Genomic DNA, 23,194 nt, shown 5'->3' on the forward strand with positions numbered 1-23,194 from the left:
TGGGTACCGATGAAACTGTACATGCTTAATGTGCTCTAGGCTTCTTTCAGAAAGCTTAGTGGATGTAAAAAATTATCAAAACAGCAGGAAGTCATCTCTCATAGAAGCCAGTGCTACAACCCTGATTATTCATCAGTTCTGATTTGGAATGCACTAGTTTCTATACTGTAAAAATATGAATTAATCAACCTAGTATAGTATACATTTTTACCATTTACATTTACACCTTCAAGCCCAATGCGACTGAGACAGTTTTTTTTTTTTCTGGTCTAAATCCAGTCAGTGTGAACACAAATGTTGCTGAGAGAGAAAACGCGATGTGTTAAGAGGGTCAGAGGACATCAATATGGTGGGAAGTGAGATGGTTTTGGACAACTTTGCCAGACCTGACCAACAGGGCTATTAAACTCATATTTAACCACCCAGTACCCTTATATAGAGGTTAATTCATGAGGGTATGCAAGGGGGAATTTAGTACGTCACTTTTTTTGAAAGATGATCGATGTTCCACTCGTATTTAACTGCTTTTCTTCAAACCTAATTAAATTTTTTTCTGGAGTATCTTAAACCTTAATGTATACTTCAAAGTATGCTGTCTGTGCCTGCTGCTTTCTGTTCTCTTTCTATTTTTGTAGCATGATTTGTGTATAGCAGTTTTTGGACTCCCAGAGAAAACAGTCTTTGCTGCCAAAGGAAATACATTAAATGGCTGTGTGTGCCTCCTTCTTTAAAACCTGGCATAAACAGACGTTGTCTTCTGTGTAACTTGCTCTGGCAGCTTTCCATAATTTGAGACTTCATAAGAGTTGCTTTATTTGGATATACCTGTTCATAATGTAACGATACCTTCTAGAGAGCGTTGCCAGTGCAAATGTGGCAACCCAATATTGTCTCTATGTCCTCAGACAGTAGCACTTATGCCATGGTCTACTTTGCACTTTTAAACCCCTAAGAATTTATGAGCTATACATGGTGTGAAATGAACAAGGCCCTGTTGGTAAGAACCATATTTTTGCTGGCTGAGTTTTTATTTTATTTTTTATCCCTCATCAGTAAGCAAATACATAGGGAGTTATTTACTAAACTCCGAATGCAAAAATCACGAATGATTTTTTTTTTTATAAAATTCCGACTTTTAAAAAAAAATCACACATTTCTCGGAATTTATTAAACCCCGAGGATGGAAAAGTCAGAATCTGAAAGCCCGGCATCTCAGACCTGTTGAGGTTGCATATAAGTCAATGGGAGAAGTCCCAATGATTTTTTGATTTGCGCTGGGTTTTTGGCAATACCCCGAAGTTTTCTGAGTTTTCCGGTGAAAAAATCGTGAAAATCGGATGGAAAATCCGAAACAAACGGGAAAATCTGATTTTTCATTTTTTTCCCTGCAAACAAAATTTTCAGGAAAGTGTATTAATAAATAAGCTCAAAAAACCTGTCTGCTGTACAACTTTTTCAATACAGTTGATGAATTTGACATACATTTGACATGTGACATACAACATATCTGGGGGCCAAATTATATTTAAATGATGATATCATACAAAGATGTCTGCGGAGCTCTTGAACAGAATGGGGGGCATAAAATCCTTTTGTAGGTGAGCAGCCAGGAAGCCAATCAAGATGAGCTACCCAACTTTGAACCACAAAGGGGTGACTGATCATGAACATCTCAAATCTTAGCAGGTCTGTAGCCAATAACATTGGCACAGAATTTAATGGTTTAAAGGAACTGTAACATCAAAAATGAAAGTGTTTTAAAGTAATAAAAATATAATGAAGTGTTGCCCTGCACTGGTAAAACTGATGTGTTTGCTTCAGAAACACTACTGCTATAGGTTTCCTTTTTCTCTGTAATAATGAAAGAGTACCTTGTACTTGATCTCAACTAAGATATGATTAATCCTTACTAGAAATTATTTTTTAGTAGACTTAAGGTATGGGGATCCAAATTATGGAAATATCCCTTACCCTGAAAACCCCAGGTCCAGAGTATTCTTGATAATGGTTCTCATACCTGTACAGGCACTACAAATGGGTTATGCAGCCAATCCGAATTTTTCGGATTTGATGCCTGAAGCCACAAAATCTTCGGATTATTGAACAAACCCAGCGCAGATCAGGAGATCAACGGGACATCTGCCATTGATTTCTACATGAACTCGGCAGGTCTGATGAGTTAGATTACTTTTTTGTTTGGACTTTTAACACCATGGGAGTTAAATTTCCCACTTTTAAAAGTCGGACCAGAAAAAATTGGATTTTAATAAATAATGCCTCAATGTTTAGTTTAACAGTGAGTTGTTCTGCCTTATGAGACCTTACCAGTAGTTATATATACATGGTATCCAGAATGCTTGGCATCTGGGGTATTCCAGATAATGGATCTTTCCATAATTTGGATCTTCTTAGCTTAAGTCTACTATAAAAACATGTAAACATTAAATAAAACCAATAGGCTAGTTTTGCTTCCAATAAGGATTAATAATATCTTAGTTTGATAATGTACAAGGCACTGTTTTATTATTTCAGAGAAAACATTTGGATATGGATAAAATGAAGTCGTTGGGAGGCGGCCCTTCTGTAATTAGGAGCTTTCTGGATAACTGATCCCATACCTGTATCCGGTATTATGTCTTTTGTCCCATCAGTGGCAAACTACAAAAGTGTCGGCATCCACACAATTAGAAACTGTTGGAAAGCACGTCAGGAAAAAATGCTTCTTTTCGAACAAGCTACTTTCCTAATAGCTACTCTTGCTTAACATTTGGCTTTATTTGTTATTCATTTGGCTTTCTTTCAGAGCTAATGCTGAAGCTCAGTCTTCTGTAAAACACAACATGAGAGAAGAAAGCAGTGAAAAGGAGAAGGAACCAGAAGATACAGATCAGGCTGTGGAGTCAAGTGATGAAGAGCAACAGCAAGAAGGAAAGAAGAAAAAACGTGTTGGCTTTAGGGACCGGAAGGTATTTCACACTTTTGATACATTTATATATGTTAAGGAATCCAAACTGAAATTAAACAAACTTTCATACTGAAGGGTCACGGCAAGATTGGACTTTGTAATATCGGGCTGTTTAATGTGATTTTCGAGAGGGGGGTGATTTACAAGAAAGAAAATATAGTATCGCTGTAGTGGGTCTATAGATCCCATGTAAGTATATGGAAGTCTAATTTGTACGTGAGAATGACCGATATTCAGAGCATATGGTCCAACGTGGGAACAATGTGCTGTATTGATAAGGTAGGCTTCAGCTAGTCTGATGTTATGGTTCATTTATCAGCTGCCCAGTTCTGAGAGATCATAATATGTTTGGTGTTCTAGGCAGAGAGTCATAAGATTTTGCTCATATGCATCTTAACACCAGTAAGGGCATTTTAGTCAATTCAACATGCATTTCTTTTAAATGCAGAAAAATGCAGCATATTGTTTTAAAGAAAATGTAAACCCTCAAAATACTTCATCCATGGCCACAGTGGTGTTTGAATTCTGGCCAAAAAACCTGGCGACTTTCATTTGAAAATGGCACTTTGTGCTCTGCAGCCATAAATGAGGCTAGTTGACAGAATAATGCTTTATGAGGTTGCAGTGTGCCATACAGTTATTTTGCCTTATTAAATTAATTTTGTGGTTTGAGTAATAAATGTAAGTAATTTTGTCAGGAGAATCATCCTTCACTTTTGTCTAAGACCTACTAGTGTGAATGAAAGTCTGGTGAGGCATGAGCGGACTCCTTCCTTGATCTTTCTTCTCAGAATTACTTTCCAGCGATTATTGCAAATGAGACCTGAATATTGACTGTGATAAAAATATGAGGCATTTCTAACAGATCTTATTAGAAAATCTGTCGGTAGCAGTAGGGCATCGATCGGCACACAGTTTATTCATCATTGAAATTTCCTATAAGAGATGTGAACTGAAACATTCCCCTTTCTGTTTAAAAATATTAAAGGCTGTTGGGGTATAACAAGACTCATTTCTGTTCAGGCAATTTCCAGTGGAACAGCAGCGGATAAGCTTTTTTTAGCTTTTAATGAAGAGTTATATAAGTGAGAAGACTGTAAGAAAAGATTGCACAGTTTTGATTGGCAAAAAAGTACTTGAAGAAACATTTCTAAAGAAATTCCTTGAGACCTTAACCAAAGAATTAATTTTCTTAACAAGTGGCTTCACAAGTATTCTCAAGTTAGATGTTTATTTAATTTTGCTTAGTTTAGATTTTTAAAGGAGTGGTTCATCTTTAAGTTAACTTTTTGTATGTTATATAACTAAGCAACTTTTTAGTTGGTTTTTATTTTATGTAGTTTCTGAATTATATGCCTTCTCCGTATGACTCTTTCCAGTTTTCAACTGCTGGTCACTGACCCCGTCTAAAAAACAAATGCTCTGTAAGGCAACAAATTTATTGTTATTGCTACTCTTTATTACTCATCATTCTACTCAGCCCCTCTCCTATTCATATTACAATCTCTTATTCAAATCAATGCATGGTTGCTAGGGTAGTTTTTGTGGATTAAAAAACCACAAATAATAAAAAATGGAAACCAATTGAAAAATGTCTCAGAATATCACTCTATACATCATACTAACAGTTAATTGAAAGGTAAACAATTTATTATGTAGAAACTATGGTGGTATCTTTCAGTCTGCTAATATCTTGCTCTTTGCTGTTAATGGACTAAAGGGCTAAAATAGAATAGTAAAGCTGCTGCATATCTTGAGAATGAAGGGTTTGGTACAGCATGGTAAACTTTTGTATTATGCCTTTTGTATTTTATAAACTGTGCAGCCTTTTACCTTCAGTTGATTTTAACTAAAAACGTGTTTAGTAAAGCACAAGCAATGTACATTATAATTTAAAGTTACATGTTATTGTGCTTAATATTTCTGTTTATTATGACATAAACCCAACATACATACAGACATAATTTACACATAATAGTGTTGTTTTAATTTTTTTTTTTTATATATAAAATACCCAAACAAAACACTGGCAAGAGCATCTCAAAGCTTGAAAACAATCTAGTGAGATGCAGGTACACTCCTTGTTCCCAAACATGGCATTATCTACTATCTCGCTATTATCAGTTCTAAATTGCAGATTACTTCATTCCCGTAGATGTAGGTTGACTTTTTTTTTTTTAAAGCAGTTTTATCAATTCCATGTCTGGGAATGGTGAAAAGAGATCGACAATTGCTCTTGATCTAAATTGTCTGTCTTTCTTTGTTTCATTTCTCTCGCTCTTATAATTCTAGGTGATGGAATATGAGAACAGAATTCGAGCTTATTCTACTCCAGACAAAATCTTCAGATACTTTGCAACTCTGAAAGTGATTCACGAATCAGGGGAGTCTGAAGTATTCATGACACCTCAAGATTTTGTAAGGTCAATAACACCAAATGAGAAACAACCAGAAAGTAAGTTTTATTTGTGTGAATATCATGTTGAACTATAGTGTATATACACTACCTCAATATTATTGGGGGTCCACAATCCTTGCTTTCTGTTCCTTGCTCTGTGTTGGATGGACATGTGGAGGGACATGTTGTACAAATGAGGTTTAAGCAAAGTTGCAGATAGGATAAGAGGCTAGAAGAGAGATTCAAAACTTTAAGGGGGCTCCCAACGGGAGAAGTCCAGACCAAGGAGGAAGCTTAGGGTAAAAGTCCAAGTTTGCGGTATCCAGAAAGGGGTCAGGCATAAGCGTAGTCAAGTTTTATCTTGAATTTGGTGGCAAACCGTGGCGTTGTGACTTCACACGTTTGTGCGCTGATGTCAACACGCCGGCTACCGAATCCATGGGGGCTGACATCTTGGATTCGCCGTCGTCGGGAACAGGGTCGCTCTGCGACGCTCCTGACAGAAACCCAAATTAAAAATCTTAAAGGTGCTTACTAAATTGCATACAAGGTGCAAAGTGCAGGGCCCACTAAATCCAGGGTTCCCTTAGTGAGCTGTGCCTACACAGGTAACTGACTTGCTTTAGATGGGTTATACTAAAATCACTTATAAGCTTATTCCTAGTTAAAAACATTACTGTTTATTTATTTTTAGTAGCAACACAGATTACATCATTCACATCATTTATCTCAGACTATTATTTATGACAGACGGAAGGCAAATGTCTAAAATCTTAACTGAACCGAAGCTGCATTTTCTGTTGTTTATCTGTTATCCGACTTCCCCTCTGTCAAACTGTAATGTAGAGGTTTAGCATCATGAAACATATAAAACAAAGAATGAGTGATGTCTATAAACATTAAGCTGTTTCCTTTTAGATCACAATTTTTTTTTTTTAAAGAACCCTGGTAACAAGGTCATCTTACTTGTTTTTTTATATACAGATTTATGTTAGATGGAAGGAAAATAGAAGTTGTGTGGGTTTTTTTTTTTTTTTTTTTTTTTGTATGTTCTTAATGTAGTCTCTTCCCTGTCAAACTATAATGTAGGGATGCAAGTGTGACACATACAAGCTTAGGTTTCAACAGTGGCCTTATAATACTCCCTGTAGTTAGATATTGTGCTTAAACTGTGAGAGCAGACTTGTTTGTTTGCCTTTATTGAGCTTCCAGTGGAAAGCTCAGTGGTTATGTAACATGGGGTTATTGTTCTCAAGTGACAGCCTGCGATTATGTCTGGGACCACACTGTTTGATGTTTTGACACAGCTACAGCAGAAAAACATCAGTTCTGCTACAGCTACTCTTTACCAGCTCTTCCCTTTCTGATTACTCTGAATTATACACTTGTATTGTTGACTTGACATAAAAACTCTTTATGGATAAAGTCCTTTATAAAAAGGAGTGGGAAGTGTGAACGATTCTCCTGGAGGAACCATAAAAGGGATACGGCAAATAAATAGCTGGCACTAAATGTGCTTCCAAATGCATCCAGGTCCTAAATGAATCTAGAAGACTCTCAATGAAGCTTCCTGTATCTGATATAATTATAAAAGTCTATTATCTGTATATCTTTTAGTGGTGTACTGCTATACTTAAACATGTTTTGGTAATGCCCATCATTATATTTTAGACTTCCTAAAAAGAAGCTCTTACAGGGTAATAGCTGTATCCTAATTATATTTCATTACTCTGTTTCTTCCCTTTTAATTTACCATCATCCAGAAACTGATTATACAAAACCACAATTGTATTTCTTTGCTTACTCCCATTTTCCTGCCCTTCATTTTAGTCTGGGAAATCAAGCAAACCCTCGGTCACAATATTTGCCCTGTTAACACAGATTAGTAGTTCACTATCAGAGTGTGCTGGTATAAAATAAAAAAATACTAGGAGATTTATTTCTCTGCTCCCAAAAATGAAGGTCCAAGGCTCATGTATAATTGCTGAAAGTTGCCACCTTACATTGGTTTCTGTGTTCAGTGCTGAAGCCTACCTACAAAATTTGTAGTTCACCATCAGAGAGTGCTGGTATAAAATGGTAAAAATACCTGGTACTAGGAATTGTAAAAGTGAAGGTCAAAGGCTCATGTATATAATCGCTGAAAGCTGCTACCTCACATCAGTAGGTTTCAGTGTTCAGAATCTGCAACAAACCTTTAGGGCAAGGGTACAAACAATGGAATCTCCACTTTCCTCTGCTTGTGTTTTATACACAGTCAGAGTAAAGCGGACTTGCTGTAGTGCACTACTTCCTGTAGCTACAGGAAGTGGATCTGCTTTCTTCGACCCACCTACAAAACTCAGGCAGAGGGAAGGGGAAGATCCTTTGTGTGTGCCCTTGCACTTAGGGCAGTGGCACACGGGTGATTTATAAGGGGTTTATTTATTGCAGAAGTCCCAAAGATATCATGATCTGTGCTGGGTTTCGTGCAATAATCCGCAGATTTTGGACTTTTCGGGTGGAAATCCGAAATATTTGTACGATGCGAATTTTTCACAATTTATTATTTTTTTCATAGGAAATTTCTGGGAAAATGTATTTATAAATAAGGGGAAATAACCCGTGCGGATTTGGTCAGAGTAAATTTCAGAAATAAATCAGATATTTTTGGATTTTGATAAATCATCCCCTAAGTGTTTTGCTGCCTTCGCAAATAATATTTCCCTTTAATATGTTTCCGTTTTAGTGTGTGTTATACTGTAAGTAAATGCAAGCACAATGTGTTTGTTATACATATTCATCAATTCTCTACAATGAAAATATATAGCTCTAATGTAAAATAATTTAAATGGCAAACTATAACTTCTTTCAAACTGATTTTAGAGGCATAATACATAATTATATTTTGTAATCCATATGATGTGAAAGTAGTAATTGGGCAGATGCTTTTGCACACCTGAAGCTCAAAACATTTATTTCTGTACAGTAATTATTTGTTTGCTAACGTTCTGTTTGCAAATGACTAGATTAGTCTTAATATGGCAGTATAATTTTATTTTTCTGCCATTATGAAAGATGCTTTTACTTTTCTGGACTGACTTTTCAGTGACTTTTTATTATTTATTCAGTTATTATATTTATTTACTAAATTATAAAACAATTGTTCATTAATCCAGTTGCTGCGCTAAATGAGGCAATGCTGAATTCTGATGAGATTGTAACCAATGCTTCTTCTAATTCCCTTTTGGCTTTGCACGCAAAAAAAATATTTGCACATTTTAAACCTGTTTTCGCACAAAATCCCTTATGTGCACCACATTTTGTTCAAAATGTGTGTGTGCATGCACAAATGCACAACTTAGAGCTTAGCCCTTCAGCCTCTGTGCCAACAGACCACAGCCTTAAAGGAACAGTGGAGCATAAGCTGAAGTCAGCCCAAATACGCGAAAGGAGACTTCTCCGGCCTAACCTCCGATTTAGCTGCAATGTATCTGACTGCACAGAGGATGATTAAATTCAAACCAAGGAGCAGGGGCTCTAAGCAGATCTGCTTCTCTCAGCCTGCAAAAATACGCAGTCTGACAACATATTGGTGAACTACAGGTGTGCGGTAGGAGAATTACATTGACAACAGCCAAAGCCTTCAGCCTGTGTGCCCATAGTCTATAATTTACACAATGTTTGGTTTCTGTGTGTTCTCATCTGACTGTCTCTTAGCTAATCTGACCATCTGTCAACCAAATTGCAGCTCTCAGGTACTTAGTACTATGACTTTTAATTAATTGTGCTACTAAACACTTTATACTTTTTATGTATTCAGAATAATTTTACTCTGTTAATGTTAAAGGGAATGTAAAGGCAAAAAATAAATAAAAACCCATTTTTACTTTCTTTAACGAAAAAGAAACCTATCTCCAATATACTTTAATTAAAAAATGTCTACCATTTTCTTAAGAAACCTGACTGTATGCAGTGAAATTCCCCTTAATTTACTTGCTCTGACTGCTGTGGACTGCTGTGGATAGGACATTTCAGATGCTCCTCTGCAGCCAAACAGCAGGGGGAGCCCCCCACCTTACTTTCCAAAACTCAAGCAGCTTTGTTTGTTTCCCTGTTGAGCAGCCAGCGACCGTGTAGAAAGAGTATCCACAGCAGTCAGTGCAAGTATATAAAGGGGGAATTTCACTGCATGCACATCCCCAATATCAGTGCCAGCTATCTCTGATGCTGTTGTTGCTGATTGGTGGGAAATTCTACGAACAATGTTCCAAAATATAGTGGAAAGCCTTCTCAGAAGGGTACAGGCTATTCTTGAAGCAAAGTGGTGACCAGCATCATCACTTGCTTTGGCAATGAGATATTGGCCAGGCAGGTGACTGCATACTAAAAAAGAAAATGAAAGCTTAACTAAAGAAGTAGGGCAGAAATTTAGTGCATTATGTTTTGGTCTTCTGTACCAGCCCAAAGTAACCTTAAGCAGTAAAGATCTGTGCTTCCAAAGATGATCCTGTAGCTCCCCATCTTCTTTTCTGCTGATTGCACATGCTCTGTGCTGCTATCACTTACTGTCAGTCAGTTACTGACCAAATGTGTGAATACATATCATATAATAAATAATCAACCCTGTAGCATCAGCTTATATGACAGACAAACCTCTTTTTGTGCTTGATGATTTGTGACAACCTCCTAAGCTTAGCTTCCCAACGGCCGTCCAAAGCACACTGAACATTTGCATGTCGCATCTTTAGAATCTTTAGAATTCAGTCATTTTGAAAGTCTGATTATACTACAATCTAAATACTTTATAATTTTGTGTTTTACAGATTTGGGCTTGGATCAGTTTATTGTAAAGCGATATGATGGCAAGGTAAGAGTAAAAAATTTTATAAAATTTTCATTTCTTGAGTGTGTACAATAAAAAAGAGGCTCATCATGTCTTGATTTTAATATAAAAGCCAATTTTCGGCATGTCATAATAAGTAACTGGTACTTGTAACTTTCTTGAAATGTGGCAAGTAATTGTGCACCATAGGAAACCTTGAAATATTTCCTAGTGGGCTATGTGTAATAATTATACATCTCCCTGTATGACTAAAGGCTTTCAAACATTGTGATTATTTTCCTATGAGTCCTATGAAAGGAATCTTATGAATGTCTTTGGGCTTATGTGCACCAAAATACTGAATAAATTACAAATGCTGATAGACTAGGCTGCTTTTTTACTAGGTTGATTTTGTTAACCAGCAGGTGCTGTGCTGTCCAACGTATGTGGTACCAAGGGCCAGAATTCATTCTGGCCTATGTGGTGGAGGGCCAATAATGGAATCCAGTGTTGACTACTCCCTGTTTTTAAAACACTCGCTTTAAACCACACCCATGTTACCACAAGAGCTTTTAAGACCATGTCCACATTAATGGTGGTAACACATCACAAAAACCAAATGGTTGGTGCTCACTGCAGGGATATCACTCATCAGTCATATGAAACATTTAAGTCATATTAAAACATACCCTTAAATCCATATGCCTCCTCCTCCTCTGTGGAGTTAGGGGCCCCAAACAACAAAACCAATAACAAACTAATAAACCCTACCAGGCTCACGTCCCACAGACAGAGTTTGGCACACACATGGTGGCATACGGCACGCAGAGTATGGCATACACAGGGAGCATTCGACAGGCAGAGTATGGCACACACAAGGAACATAGGACAGGCAGAGTATAGCGTGCACACAGGGAGCATAGGGAAGGCAGAGTGCCATACACACACAGGGAGTATAGGGCAGGCAGAGTATGGCACCCACAGGGAGTATAGGGCAGGCAGAGTATGGCACCCACAGGGTTCAAAGGGAAGGCAGAGTATGGCACACACAGGGAGCATAGGGAAGGCAGAATACAGACAGGGAAACATATCAGGACTCTAAGATGAACAGTTCATACTGTGCTACATAGAGAGACACCATGGTGGTGCCCCTCCGGCAGTTTGTCTGAGGTGTGAACTACTCATTCTTTTTTTATTTAACATTTAGCTACGACTTCCTTCATCAGTAATTTCTTTTCACTTGGCATTAGGGTTAGCTTTGGTGTTTTTGTTTTTTTGGTAACAAAAAAAAAAAAACTAGGATTCTTATGACATTGACATGGGTTTATGCAGCTTAGTTACATCAAGTAAAGAGTAATGTCTTATTAAAGAGAAACGGCAAATTAGGCAAAAATGAGAACATGTTTGTTTAAATAGGGCACTGTGGGAAATAACATTGCTCTATTTCTGCAATGGATAACAGTTTTTTTTTCAAATAGTGGATCCCATATCTGTATAAATAGTGATTTAACAGAGATCCTAGAATTGCATCTGATCATAATGAATATTTTGTGTATGTGTGTGTTTATACAGTATCTAGTAGAATTAATTCAAAGGCAACTGGACATTTAGAGTTTTTCTTGAAAATGTTTCACCACTCATCCAAGTGGCTTCTTTAGTTCAACTGAAGTGGTAGGGAATTCCCCGGCATTTAAACCCTTGAGGGTGGTGTGAAAGTGTGAGTCACAATAGTACCATGATTTTCATTGAAGCAGGTGTTAATCTTTCAGTGGACTGGAAGTTTAAATTGTTGTGAAGCCATCAGGGTAAGGATGTCAACGCAGAATTGTACGTTGATGACTAGCATTGTTGTATGCCCCTCCTCTGTTCAGGGATGGTTTTTCCACTTAAATGGTTCATATTGTTGTCCTCAAAGCAGTGTCCCTTTTCCATGAGATGTAGACTGCTGAGTCTAGTCCTGAGGAGTTAGCCCTTCTAACCCTTATGGTCATGTACATTGAATGATTAACACCTGCCTCAATCAAAATCATGGTACCATTGTGACTATATCACACTTTTACACATCTGTGAGTTTCATCCAACACCTTATTGAAGTTTAGTTGAACCATTGTGATTGGAAATCAATGACTTTACTACCCTCAATGGTTTAAAGAACCAGTAATGCCAAGAAATTAAACATGCATTTACTTAAATGTACTGTTACCCTGCACAAATGTGTGTTGTAGCCATGGGGGCTATCTTTTCAGTTGAGTAGCGTAAAAAGGCACTTTACACTGCAGATAACAAATAACCTCTGTAGAATACAATGGTGTTGGTTCTGACACAGGAAGATAAACTGACCATTCATGGCTCCCTATAAAACTATAGAACGAAAAAATTTCCTGTATAGAATAGGATGGTTGTTGCCCATAAATAGTTTATTTGTAAGTACTGGTTTAACAAATCTCTTTCTATTGACAACAACATGTCAAACTGACCTCAGAGGTAGCCTTGCATTAACTCCTATATTGTTTGGTCTATAATCCTGGGCACTTCAAACCTCCCCTTGAAGGTCTAACCTGTGGCCAGGGCCCAGCTTTGCTTATAATGTTACAAATATAAGAAATATTGGTTTATATGTCATTCAGCCACAGTTCCAAGAATATCTGTGACAACAATAAAGTTTTTGTTGCAGTTCTCAGCCGAACTGTCTTTCAAACTAAACATAATGGATAGATTCTATTCCTCTTCAAATCAATTTGAAACTAAAAATAATGGATAGATTCTATTCCTCTTCAAATTCTCTTTTAGTGTATAGGACCCTCAAAAGGGTTTACTTAACCAATATCTGGACGAACATTGGGCAGGTTTGATTTTCATTTTGGATTGAGGAATGTATCTGTGCATTGATGCATTACTTATGACCAGCATATTGACAAGTATGATGTAACTATTGGCATGAGGGTCAAATGATTGGATCACCCCGATATTGCCATCCTCAAGGTTTCCAAGCTAGAGGATCTTGCAATGAGTGGATCTTATAATGTTTGGCCAGATTTACTCTAAATAACCTTCAGACTTCGCTGTCCTGCCCCTGCTCCAAGCCCCCACAACTTTGGAACCACTGATCTATGATCTGATGTTCGAGTATTATTAAAATCTGTGACCTTTAATTGATCTGAGCCATGCTTCTATTAAACTTTGTTTTTTGGAAGTCAAACTAATTAAATTTTTTTTTAAATCGCTAATTATATGAAAATCTAAATGTCACAAAGTATTTGAGATTTAGGATGCATCTGTTCTACATCCATGCATTCATCTTAGACTTTGCTTATGAAAATGTTTCCCCCCCTTATTATATGTACCTTGTGCAACAGTCCATTTAATATGGCCTGCAGGGGATTCAGTAACGTTTGCCCGTCACAAAATGTCCTTGTATTAAAACTTTATGAACTTTTGAATTTGTTATAGCAGTGTTACTGTTCTAAGGTTAGCTCAATGCTAAACCTCTGCTTATTAAAGGAGAAATCAACCTGTGGGGAAAAAACCCACTACCCCCCTGGGGAGATGCTCCATACTTACCCCTCGGCGCAGATTCTTCCAGTGAAGTTCCACGTGTCCATCTTCCGGCTCAGAGATCGGCATTTCTGTGCATGCACAGTTGGAGTAGTTTGCTGGTTTGTGACAACTGAGCATGCGCGGAAATACACGGAAATTGACGATCTCTCAGTCAGCTTACCGAGGAGCCGGAAGATGGACGTGTGAAACTTCGCAGGAAGAATCTCCGCCGAGGGGTAAGTATGGAGTATAGGGCATCTCTCCAGGGGGGTAGTTAGCTTGGGGGGAGGAGGGAGGGAGGGCTACCTGGGGTGGGGGGTAGGGTTTTTTCCCCCCCACAGGTTGATTTCTCCTTTAAGTTAAAATAATGTGCTGGATATATTATATCAGAAACTAGAGCTTTGGAGCATGTTGCAGTCTACTGTCTTTTCTATACCTTTGCTATTGGTCTATACTCCGTGGAGTAACTAGAGTATGCCGGGGCCCCTTGCAAAAAAATCTTCAGAGGGGCCCGGTGCAATCTGATCCCCCCTCCTTCCGCCCACTTCCTGCCACGCCCACTCCCCGTCCGACTCTGTTCACTCTCACCCCAACTTGTGTCCCCCCTTCCTACCTGTAGGTAAGTGAGCGGCTGTGGAGGAGGGGTTTTTCTGTTAGCTATAGAGAAAGCAGACCCCACAATCTTGGCCCCCTGTTCCCCAGGCCCTCCTCTATACTTATTTGTACTCTAAACCTGCTTACTATTCCAAGTCCGTGTAGTATGAACTACATCTTGAATCCAAGGCCATTATATGTGTTTAAGGAGTTTTGCCCTGCAAATCTAAAAACTGGTTGGCTTTCACACTATTCATGTGTGTCAAATAATTTTATGCTGATCCAGATAGTGTATGCTTTTACTACTTTTATATTTGATTTGACGGAAAGTACTGTTACAGTCCTGCCTCCAAAAAAAGTGCCTGCAGTGTTAACGCCAGCTTCACTTTGGGTTATATTTATCAAAGAGTGAAGTTTGAGAACGCTAGAGTGAAATTCCGCCACTTTTAAAATTCCCATAGAAATGAATGTAAAGAGTATTTATCAATGGGTGAAAGTTCACCCTTTGATAAATACGCCTTTGAAAGTGCCATAGAAATGAAAAGAGTAATTTCACTCTAACGGACTGTGGTGATCTCAGACTTTACTCTTTGATAAATATACCCCTTTGTGTTTAAAAAGTTATTCTCAAGTTTCTTAATATGCTCAGTAGCCAGCCCTGTAGTACTTAAGATATACTGTAAATACATCCTTCTAATCATATGGCTTATCACAATTATCACCATTATTTTCTATTTAATGATCAGGATATAAGAAACCTTGTCCTGGAAAGCAATTTAGATCAGTTTAAAAAAGTTTTTATGTAATATATCTGGTTTTATCATTGGCCAGTTATCCTTCTAACAGCATTGCTGCAAAGACCTGCTATATACTTAATCAGCTGAGAAACTGTATTAATTGTTTTGACAGTACTCTGAAAGTATAATTTCCTTTCATTGGTCAGAGTAGTTGCACTACATTAAAACTGTCTGTTTCTTAACCGCTGCAGGGCAGATGGAGTGATATGGATTCTCTCTGTGCCCCATTAACCTTCTTTAATTTGCTTTGACACAGTGTTTCAGCAGTCCCTGCTGCAGTTTGTGCCCACACACTTAAAAAGGGCACACATATAGAACAGAATATCTTTTCATTCTTTTTTTTTTCTTTTTGCTGAGCTGTGTCAAGTGTTGAGTTTATTATACTTTAAAATTATAGGGGGGGAATGTAATAAAAGTCGGTAACAGCAAAAATATTCGCAATGCGAAAGTTATTCCTCTGTGCGAACAAATTTGCCTTTGTGCGAATTTAATATAGGTTTTGCGAACCCGGAAACTGTTTTGCGACCACTTCCGACAGTGGAAGAAGGTTTGCGAAGTTTATTGTAAGCGCCAGTGCGCTGTGCATGTAATAATGCTTCTTACTGAAATAGTTATGTTTGCTCCAAAAGATTACGACACCTTCAAGCACTTCTTAAAAGTGGGCAATGCGCAATTAAATTTGCAATTTAATAACAGTTTAAGGAAAAGTATTACATTGCGAAATGAGACTTGTCATTCTTATTTGTGCCAATTGTTTTGCTCTTTGCGACTTTTATTACATTCACCCAATAGTATGCTCATTGAGAAATAATGATCTATAGTGACAACAGCCAGTGTCACCCCATATTTCAGCTCCAAATGTAGGCTCCAAATAATTCAAATTAATGGATTTCTTTTTGTTTACATATGTGTTACTGACCACTGAAATCTGAATACAATCGATATGTTATTGCATTTTTCGAATATACATTAACTAAATGTATGCCATTTAATAATGGCAATATTTTTATTTCAAACCCCCTCATGTTCAAGCTTCTATGGTCATTTCATGGACTGGGTTTACCTCTATTGGTGCATTTAGCATTACTCTAGCACAGGGGTCCTCAACCTTTTTTGACATGTGAGCCACATTCAACTGTAAATATAAGTTGGAGAGTAACACAAGCACGCAAAAAGTTCCTGGGGTGGCAAATATGGGCCGTCATTGTCTATTGGTAGCCCCTAGGTGAACTGGCAGCCTCTAGGAGACTCTGTTTGGCAGTAAACAGGGTTTCTATGCAAATAAAGTTTGCCTTCAAGCATTGAATTTAAAAAGAAGCACCTGCTTTGAGGCCACTAAGAGCAACATCCAAGGAGTCCAAGCCACTGCTCTAGCATATGGGAAGCATTTGTAACAATCTCATGTTTAGGTAGGTGCTGATATACACGTCTTCTTCAGCTAGCCTAAAATACAAACTATCTGCTTGAAAATAGTCTAAATCATTTAGAGCAAATACAGTGGAAGTAACTTTAAGATATACATATCCAGGAGATCTTTTATTTTTGAAATGGGTGTATAGCTGAACCATATTTGTTGTATCCCTCATACCTTGCATATAGAACTGAGAGCACAGGCAGAATTTAAGGGAACGACCTACCATTTCTCCCCGGCTGGTTAAAAATGCAGCAAATTAGTTGCACCTTCTCATTTCTATCCAGATAGAACTGTGGCTCAATGTCATCTCAAGCAAAGAACTTTGGGTTTGAATGATGAAACAGCAGCAGCTCTGAATCTAGAGAATTGCAGTTAATTAAGATTATACAAATAACTTCCTGGTACAGCATATTTGAGATTTAACCTAGTACCCCTTCTGTATACTACCTGTTTAATCAGATGATTTAATGAGGGAGATATATGCAAACGTAAAGAGGCAATTTAATGCGCATTTCTACAGATTCAGTGCGTAAGGACAAAAAACCTTTAGATTTCATATTTTCCCTGTGTATTATACTGGTACCATAGTAATATTGTCAGGTTACATTTATTTGTATTCTTAATTATTTTCAGTAACCTGGCAAACCAGCAGAATTTGCTTTCATTATTCTAATTAATGTACACTGATCAAGGCTGCACATAGTGAAGGTCATTTATCAACACTAGGAAAATGTGCTAATGGGCAGTAACCCATGGCAACCAATCATATTGCTTAGTTCTGTTAGCAGCCGGCTTTAAAAAGCTCATCAATGATTGGTTGCCATGTGTAACTGCCCATGGGCAAATTGTGTAACTGCCCATGGGCAAATTTGGCCAGTGTTGATAAAAGAGCCCCTATTAGTGGTAGGCTTATAAATACATAGATAGAAATTGCATATTATTTAGCACCTTACAAATATACTTTAATAATTCAATTATTCCCTGCATAAGTGAAGCTCACAGATTTAGTGCCCTATATAAATATGACCGTTATACTAGTAAATGAGCGGTCAAGCAACACTATTAATTAATGCTGGTTTTTTTCCCCCCTAATTTAAGTACTTTGTGTTTATTCTTTACTGTTGAAAATGAATACAAACATGTTTAGGAATACAGCCTTTAGGCAGTACAAGACAAGTTAATCAGCAGGAAAAATCCTTGCATTAAAGCAGCACTGCAGATCATTTATGACATCTTTCAAAACCAGCAGCATTCACAGTCTGTAGATTGTAGTTTAGTATTGGGCCACAGCAGTTATCAGAACTGTAAGCCACCACCATAGTGCTGTAGCATCTAATTCCCTGTGTATGATGTACACCATGGTCCCATGGCACACAGGATCATCAGCCTGCATATTAAGAAAATGTCTTGATTTTCTCTCCTGTAAAGGAGTAATTCTACCAATTATCGGCAGGCTAGAGATTACCTTTATGCAGAAAGATGAAGAACCCCCTCAACACAGAACACAGGCTGCAGTAAAATTGCCTAGGAAGGCAAGTAGATTCTTTTTTTTAGCACATAATGTGAGTGTCTAGATGGTTGGATATAATGCAGGACTAGCCCACGTAAGGCCACCTTAAAGGGGTTGTTCACATTTGAGTTAACTTTTAGGGGGTTATTTACTAAGCTCCGAATACCCGAAATTCCCCAAAATCCGAAAAAATTTGTGATTTTTTTAATAAAATCAAACTTAAAAAAAATCAAAAATTTTTCGGAATTTATTAAACCCAGAGGGCTAAAAGCCCGTATATAAAAACACGGCATTTTAAATCGTAAAAATCGGAGCTTTTCCCGCAAAGCAAATTTTCGGGAAAATGTAATAATAAATAAGCGTTAAAAACCCGAGCGGGTTAGATTGGAGTTTGTAGCAGCCGATACTGAGATAAATTTGGACCTTGATAAATAACCCCCTTAGTATGATATAGAGAGTGCTATTCTGAGACCATTTGAAATTGGTTTTTATGTTTTGGTATTTGTGGTCTTTGAGTTATTTAGATTTTTATTCAGCAGCTCTCCAGTTTGCAATTTCAGCAATCTGGTTGCTAGTGTCCAAATTACCCTAGCAACCGTGCATTGATTTGAATAAGAGACGGGAAAGTGAATATGAGAGGCCTGAATGGAAAAATGAGTAATAAAAAGTAACAATAACAATACATTTGTAGCCTTACAGAGCATTTGTTTTAGAGGTGACCCCCATTTAAAAGCTGAAAAAAGTCAGAAGAAGGAAAAATAATTTAAAAACTATAAAAAATAAATAATGACAACCAATCGAAAAGTTGCTTAGAACTGTCCATTCTATAAAATACTAAAAGTTAACTGAAAGTTGAACCACCCCTTTAAACTGTGTTTGTAGTGCAGCAGCTATTGAAAATGTTTTGAGGATCCACTATTTGGTACTGACCCACCTAAATTGGGAAATGAGAAAGTGGCACAGAGCTGCTGTGACTTGCAGCCATAGTGGAATATACATAAAAAATATACCCTTACAAGTTGTTTAAATATATCCATCTGAAATTATGTACGGTTATGGGACCTGTAATCCAGAATGCTTGGGACCTGGGGTTTTCCAAATAACAGATCTTTCTCTAGTTTGGATCGTCATAACATGTCTACTAGAAAATCATTAAATAAACCTAATAAGCTAGTTTTGCTTCCAATAAAGATTAATTGTATCTTAGTTTGGTTCAAGTAAAAGCCACTGTTTTATTATGATAGAAAAAATGGACATTATTTTTAAAAATTTGGATTATTTGAGTCTATGGGAGACAACCTTTCTGTAATTCCGAGCTTTATGGATAATGGGTTTCTAGTTAACGGATCCCGTACCTGTATAAATAAATTGTTTTCATACCACCAATGTTCCAGATTTAGTCAAGACTGTTTTACATAGCAAGCCCTAAATGGCTGCTGACATCTTTTAATGGTTATTCCTGAGCTTCTGGCAGGCCTGGACTAGCAGTCTGTGGATTGTGGCAATTATCAGAGGGGCTGCTGTAAAATGCCATAGACAGTTCATAAAACATTTGGCTGACCAAGAGTCCTATTTATTGTACAGGTATGGGACCTGTTATCCAGAATGCTTAGGGCTTGCCAGATAATGGATCTTTCTGTAATTTGGCTCTAAATACCTTAAGTCTACTAGAAAATTAAATAAAACCAATAGGCTGGGCTTGCCTCCAATAAGGATTAATTATAACTTAGTTTGGATCAAGTACACGGTACTTGTTTTATTATTATTATTATTACAGAGAAACAGGAAACATGTTTCGGGCCTATATGCCCTTTATCAAGTGTAACAAAAACTTTTGTTACACTTGATAAAGAGCATATAGGCCCGAAACATGTCGTGTACAAGTAGTTGACAATAAAAGGATAACCACAGCATTAAGTGCTCTCCTCATTTCCTTATAAATTGAGCTATATTTATAGCTATGTTTCAGCAGTCCTATGATAGGGACTATGATAAGGAAGCTAAAGAATCCGTAAATCTTTCCTTCAGGAACCCTAGGTATATAACCGATTTCTTTTTGTTTGGGAGAAAACAGTTGTCATACTACATTATCAAAGCGCTGTGAAAATTTTTCTGATGTTTTACATTTCATTCACAAATTGACAAAGATTACTTTTAGTTAAGCATGGTTAGGCAGTTGTTCTAACCTGGAACAGTGTTGTTCAGCTCCTGTCATATGTAGGAGGGCAATTATCCAATACAATCTTATTTTAATAGCTGGGTTATATTAAAATGATAATAGTATATGATGACATCTGTGGAGTAATTTGACTTGCTGGGCTTAGAAAAAAGCTATTAAAGGGTTAAACTGTAGTTGTACAGTCCTAGTCTAGAAAACCTCAAGCATTAGAAGGAAATTGACTTTGCTCAAATATTCTTAAGGAGAAAAATTGTGCATGAATTCTACTGTATCCGTCTGCTTGCTTTTACAAAAAGCCGTCCTTGGTTGATTGGTAAGTACCATTTATATATAATGTTGAGTCAAATGTTGATACTGACCTGAAAATATATGTTGTTTTGGTAAAATGGTTTATCTTAAATTCAATCTCAAATTTCAAACACTTTTGCAGGTCAGTCGTTTTCAGCTCCCTAGAAATTAGGATTTTTTCCCTTTATTTTACGTTTCATTTGTGTTTTTTCAGAATTGAAGTTGAAACGTTTTTATATGTTCCTGTCTCTGATGTTTCAGTCTGGCAGCTCATTAATCCAGGTGCAGATTCTGAACTGTTACAATTTGATACATTTAGTTGCTACATTAGTTGATACATTTCTCAGCAGCATCTGTGGAATATTAGCAACTATTGCATCAATTCTTACAGCTGCCTTTCATGAATCTCATGGAATCTGCTCAGCAGATAACAAATGTATCAACTAAGGTATCGGTTTAGAACAGTTTACAGAGTCAGTGACACCCCCACAGGGGCTTTAGAAAGACATAAGTAAAATAATAAAATGAAAAATTAAGCTGCAGTATCAGAAAAATGGTCAAATAGGAAAGAGAAAGTAATTGAATAAAGTATTTATGGTGAACTATCTGAAAACAACTGAATAGAAATAATGTTGAAAAGGGAACAACCGCTTTAATTGAAAATTTACATTAATTATAGTAGTGAGATATATATGCATGTGTGTATATATATATATATATATATATATATATATATATATATATATATATATATATATATATATATATATATATATATATATATAATTTGTTTACCGAACATTCAATATCTGCGTATTTGCATATCAATAGAACCTGCCATATTGGTTGTTGTGAATATCAAGGTGCTATTTTTGCTTTTTGATCTTGTCTGCTGAAGCTATTCAATATCTCCTACCTGTATGTATAAATGTAAAGGAATGTTCTGTCAGACAACACACCATCATTAATATTGAATGATCAAATCCATTGTATAGTTTGTTTCTTGTGTAACGGATGTGAGCTTTCTTTTACAGGTTGAAAATAATAAAATGTGTTTTTTAATCTTTGTTCCCTTTCTTTCGAATATAACTCGTTTCTGTAATGTTGGAATCGTTTTTCATTTTGTTTGAATAACCAAACATCACCTGGTCTTTCTATCTTTCTCTCTAACCTCACCCTTCCCCTAAACCTCAGGATTTCTGGCAGGTACTGACAAACACAGCATGTGCATTAATACTGGATTTTGCTCTGAGCCACAGTGTGGTGCTTTTATCACAAAGGGGCAGATGACTTGCATTTCGATAACAGAGTTGACACCACCTTTCTGAATTAATATGCAACCGAAGACCTTGTCTAGGGATATTGCAACAGTCATGATTCTCATTTGCATGTTCATACCCACAATTCTTTGCAAAAATGAACATCACTAAATTGTGCATTATTGCCATGACTTAAGCTTAAACATGAAAATTAATAAGCAAGGACAGAGAACCTTTAATCTGTACTGATATTTTTTTATGTTCTTTTGTGCTGACATGTTTAATGAATGTTTGATCCATCAAGGCTATGGCCTTTTATTCTCCTACTTAAAATGACTGTATTCCCTATATAGCAATATTTGATATCTTCCATATACAGGTATACATACACACACAAAATGTAGACGTATCCATTTTGGAGTCAACAGTTCTAATTAAAAAAATTAGTTAAAGATGCTCTAAGAAATATATATATATATATATATATATATATATATATATATATATATATATATATATATATATATATATATATATATATATATATATATATATATATATATAAGAAAGTCTTTCCCATGAGGTATGAAGCTCCGGATTCAGTTGTAGAGTAATGACTGAGAACAAATTGAAAGTAATATTTGGAAACTATTACTTTTTTATATAACAAATTATTAGCTCTTTTTTTTTTTATTAACAATGGTAATAAAAAGGCATTGTTAAGAAGTTTAAAATAATAAATGAGCAGAGAAGTCTTTAGATGCCTTCTTAAGGACTTAATATTGAAAATGCTCTAGTGCTTTGCTACAAAACAAGAAATTACTATTCTTCCTTTACTGTAATGTAAGGTCCTAAATGTCTTAATGTAACTCTAGGAGAGAAATAAAAAAAGCTTATTGGGCATTAAAAATTCTAACCCACCCCTTTATCAATGTCATGCTATTCATTGTGCATTCTGTACTCCTGTCTCAGCACTTCCCTGCTTTCTTAACACATTTTAAGTAAACCACAAACAAGAGATGTGAGATAAAGTGCAAAGAAGAGAACATGTATGGGACTTGTTATCCAGAATACTTCTGGATACCTCAGATTTTCTGAATAAAGGATCTTTCCATAATTTGTATCTACATGCCTTAAATCTACTCATTTAAACATTAATTAAACCCAATGGGTTTGTTTTGCCTTCACTTAGGATTCATTATAAGGATAAAGTACAAGGTACTGTTTTAGCATCACAAAGAAAAAGGAAATGCTTTTTAAAAGTTTGAATTATTGGATTATAATGGAGTTTATGGGAGAAGGCCTTCCCACAATTCCGAGCTTTCTGGATAATGAATCCTATAATCGTATTTTGTCATATTAGCACCTAAAGATAAACATATCTCTGTATTATATTTTAAAATGGATATGTAAAGGTATGTGAAAGCAAGAACATGGTACAGGTATGGG

General features: G+C 36.5%; 1 protein-coding gene across 4 annotated transcripts in view; it reads left to right on the forward strand.

Annotated features, from left to right (window-relative positions):
• Window positions 1–23,194, forward strand: part of micu1.S (mitochondrial calcium uptake 1 S homeolog) — an 84,948-nt gene that overhangs the window by 12,793 nt on the left and 48,961 nt on the right. For 2 of the 4 annotated variants that reach the window (XM_018227564.2, XM_018227566.2), the window contains exons 3-6: window positions 2,804–2,966; window positions 5,258–5,420; window positions 10,169–10,212; window positions 21,681–21,692. In XM_018227564.2, the coding sequence (XP_018083053.1) occupies window positions 2,804–2,966; window positions 5,258–5,420; window positions 10,169–10,212; window positions 21,681–21,692 (382 nt within the window). The remainder of the gene's footprint in view (window positions 1–2,803; window positions 2,967–5,257; window positions 5,421–10,168; window positions 10,213–21,680; window positions 21,693–23,194) is intronic. The other 2 variants (XM_018227567.2, XM_018227568.2) reach the window with 1 other exon arrangement.

The sequence above is a fragment of the Xenopus laevis genome, chromosome 7S, assembly GCF_017654675.1.
Source record: "Xenopus laevis strain J_2021 chromosome 7S, Xenopus_laevis_v10.1, whole genome shotgun sequence".
Taxonomy (NCBI): Eukaryota; Metazoa; Chordata; class Amphibia; order Anura; family Pipidae; genus Xenopus; species Xenopus laevis.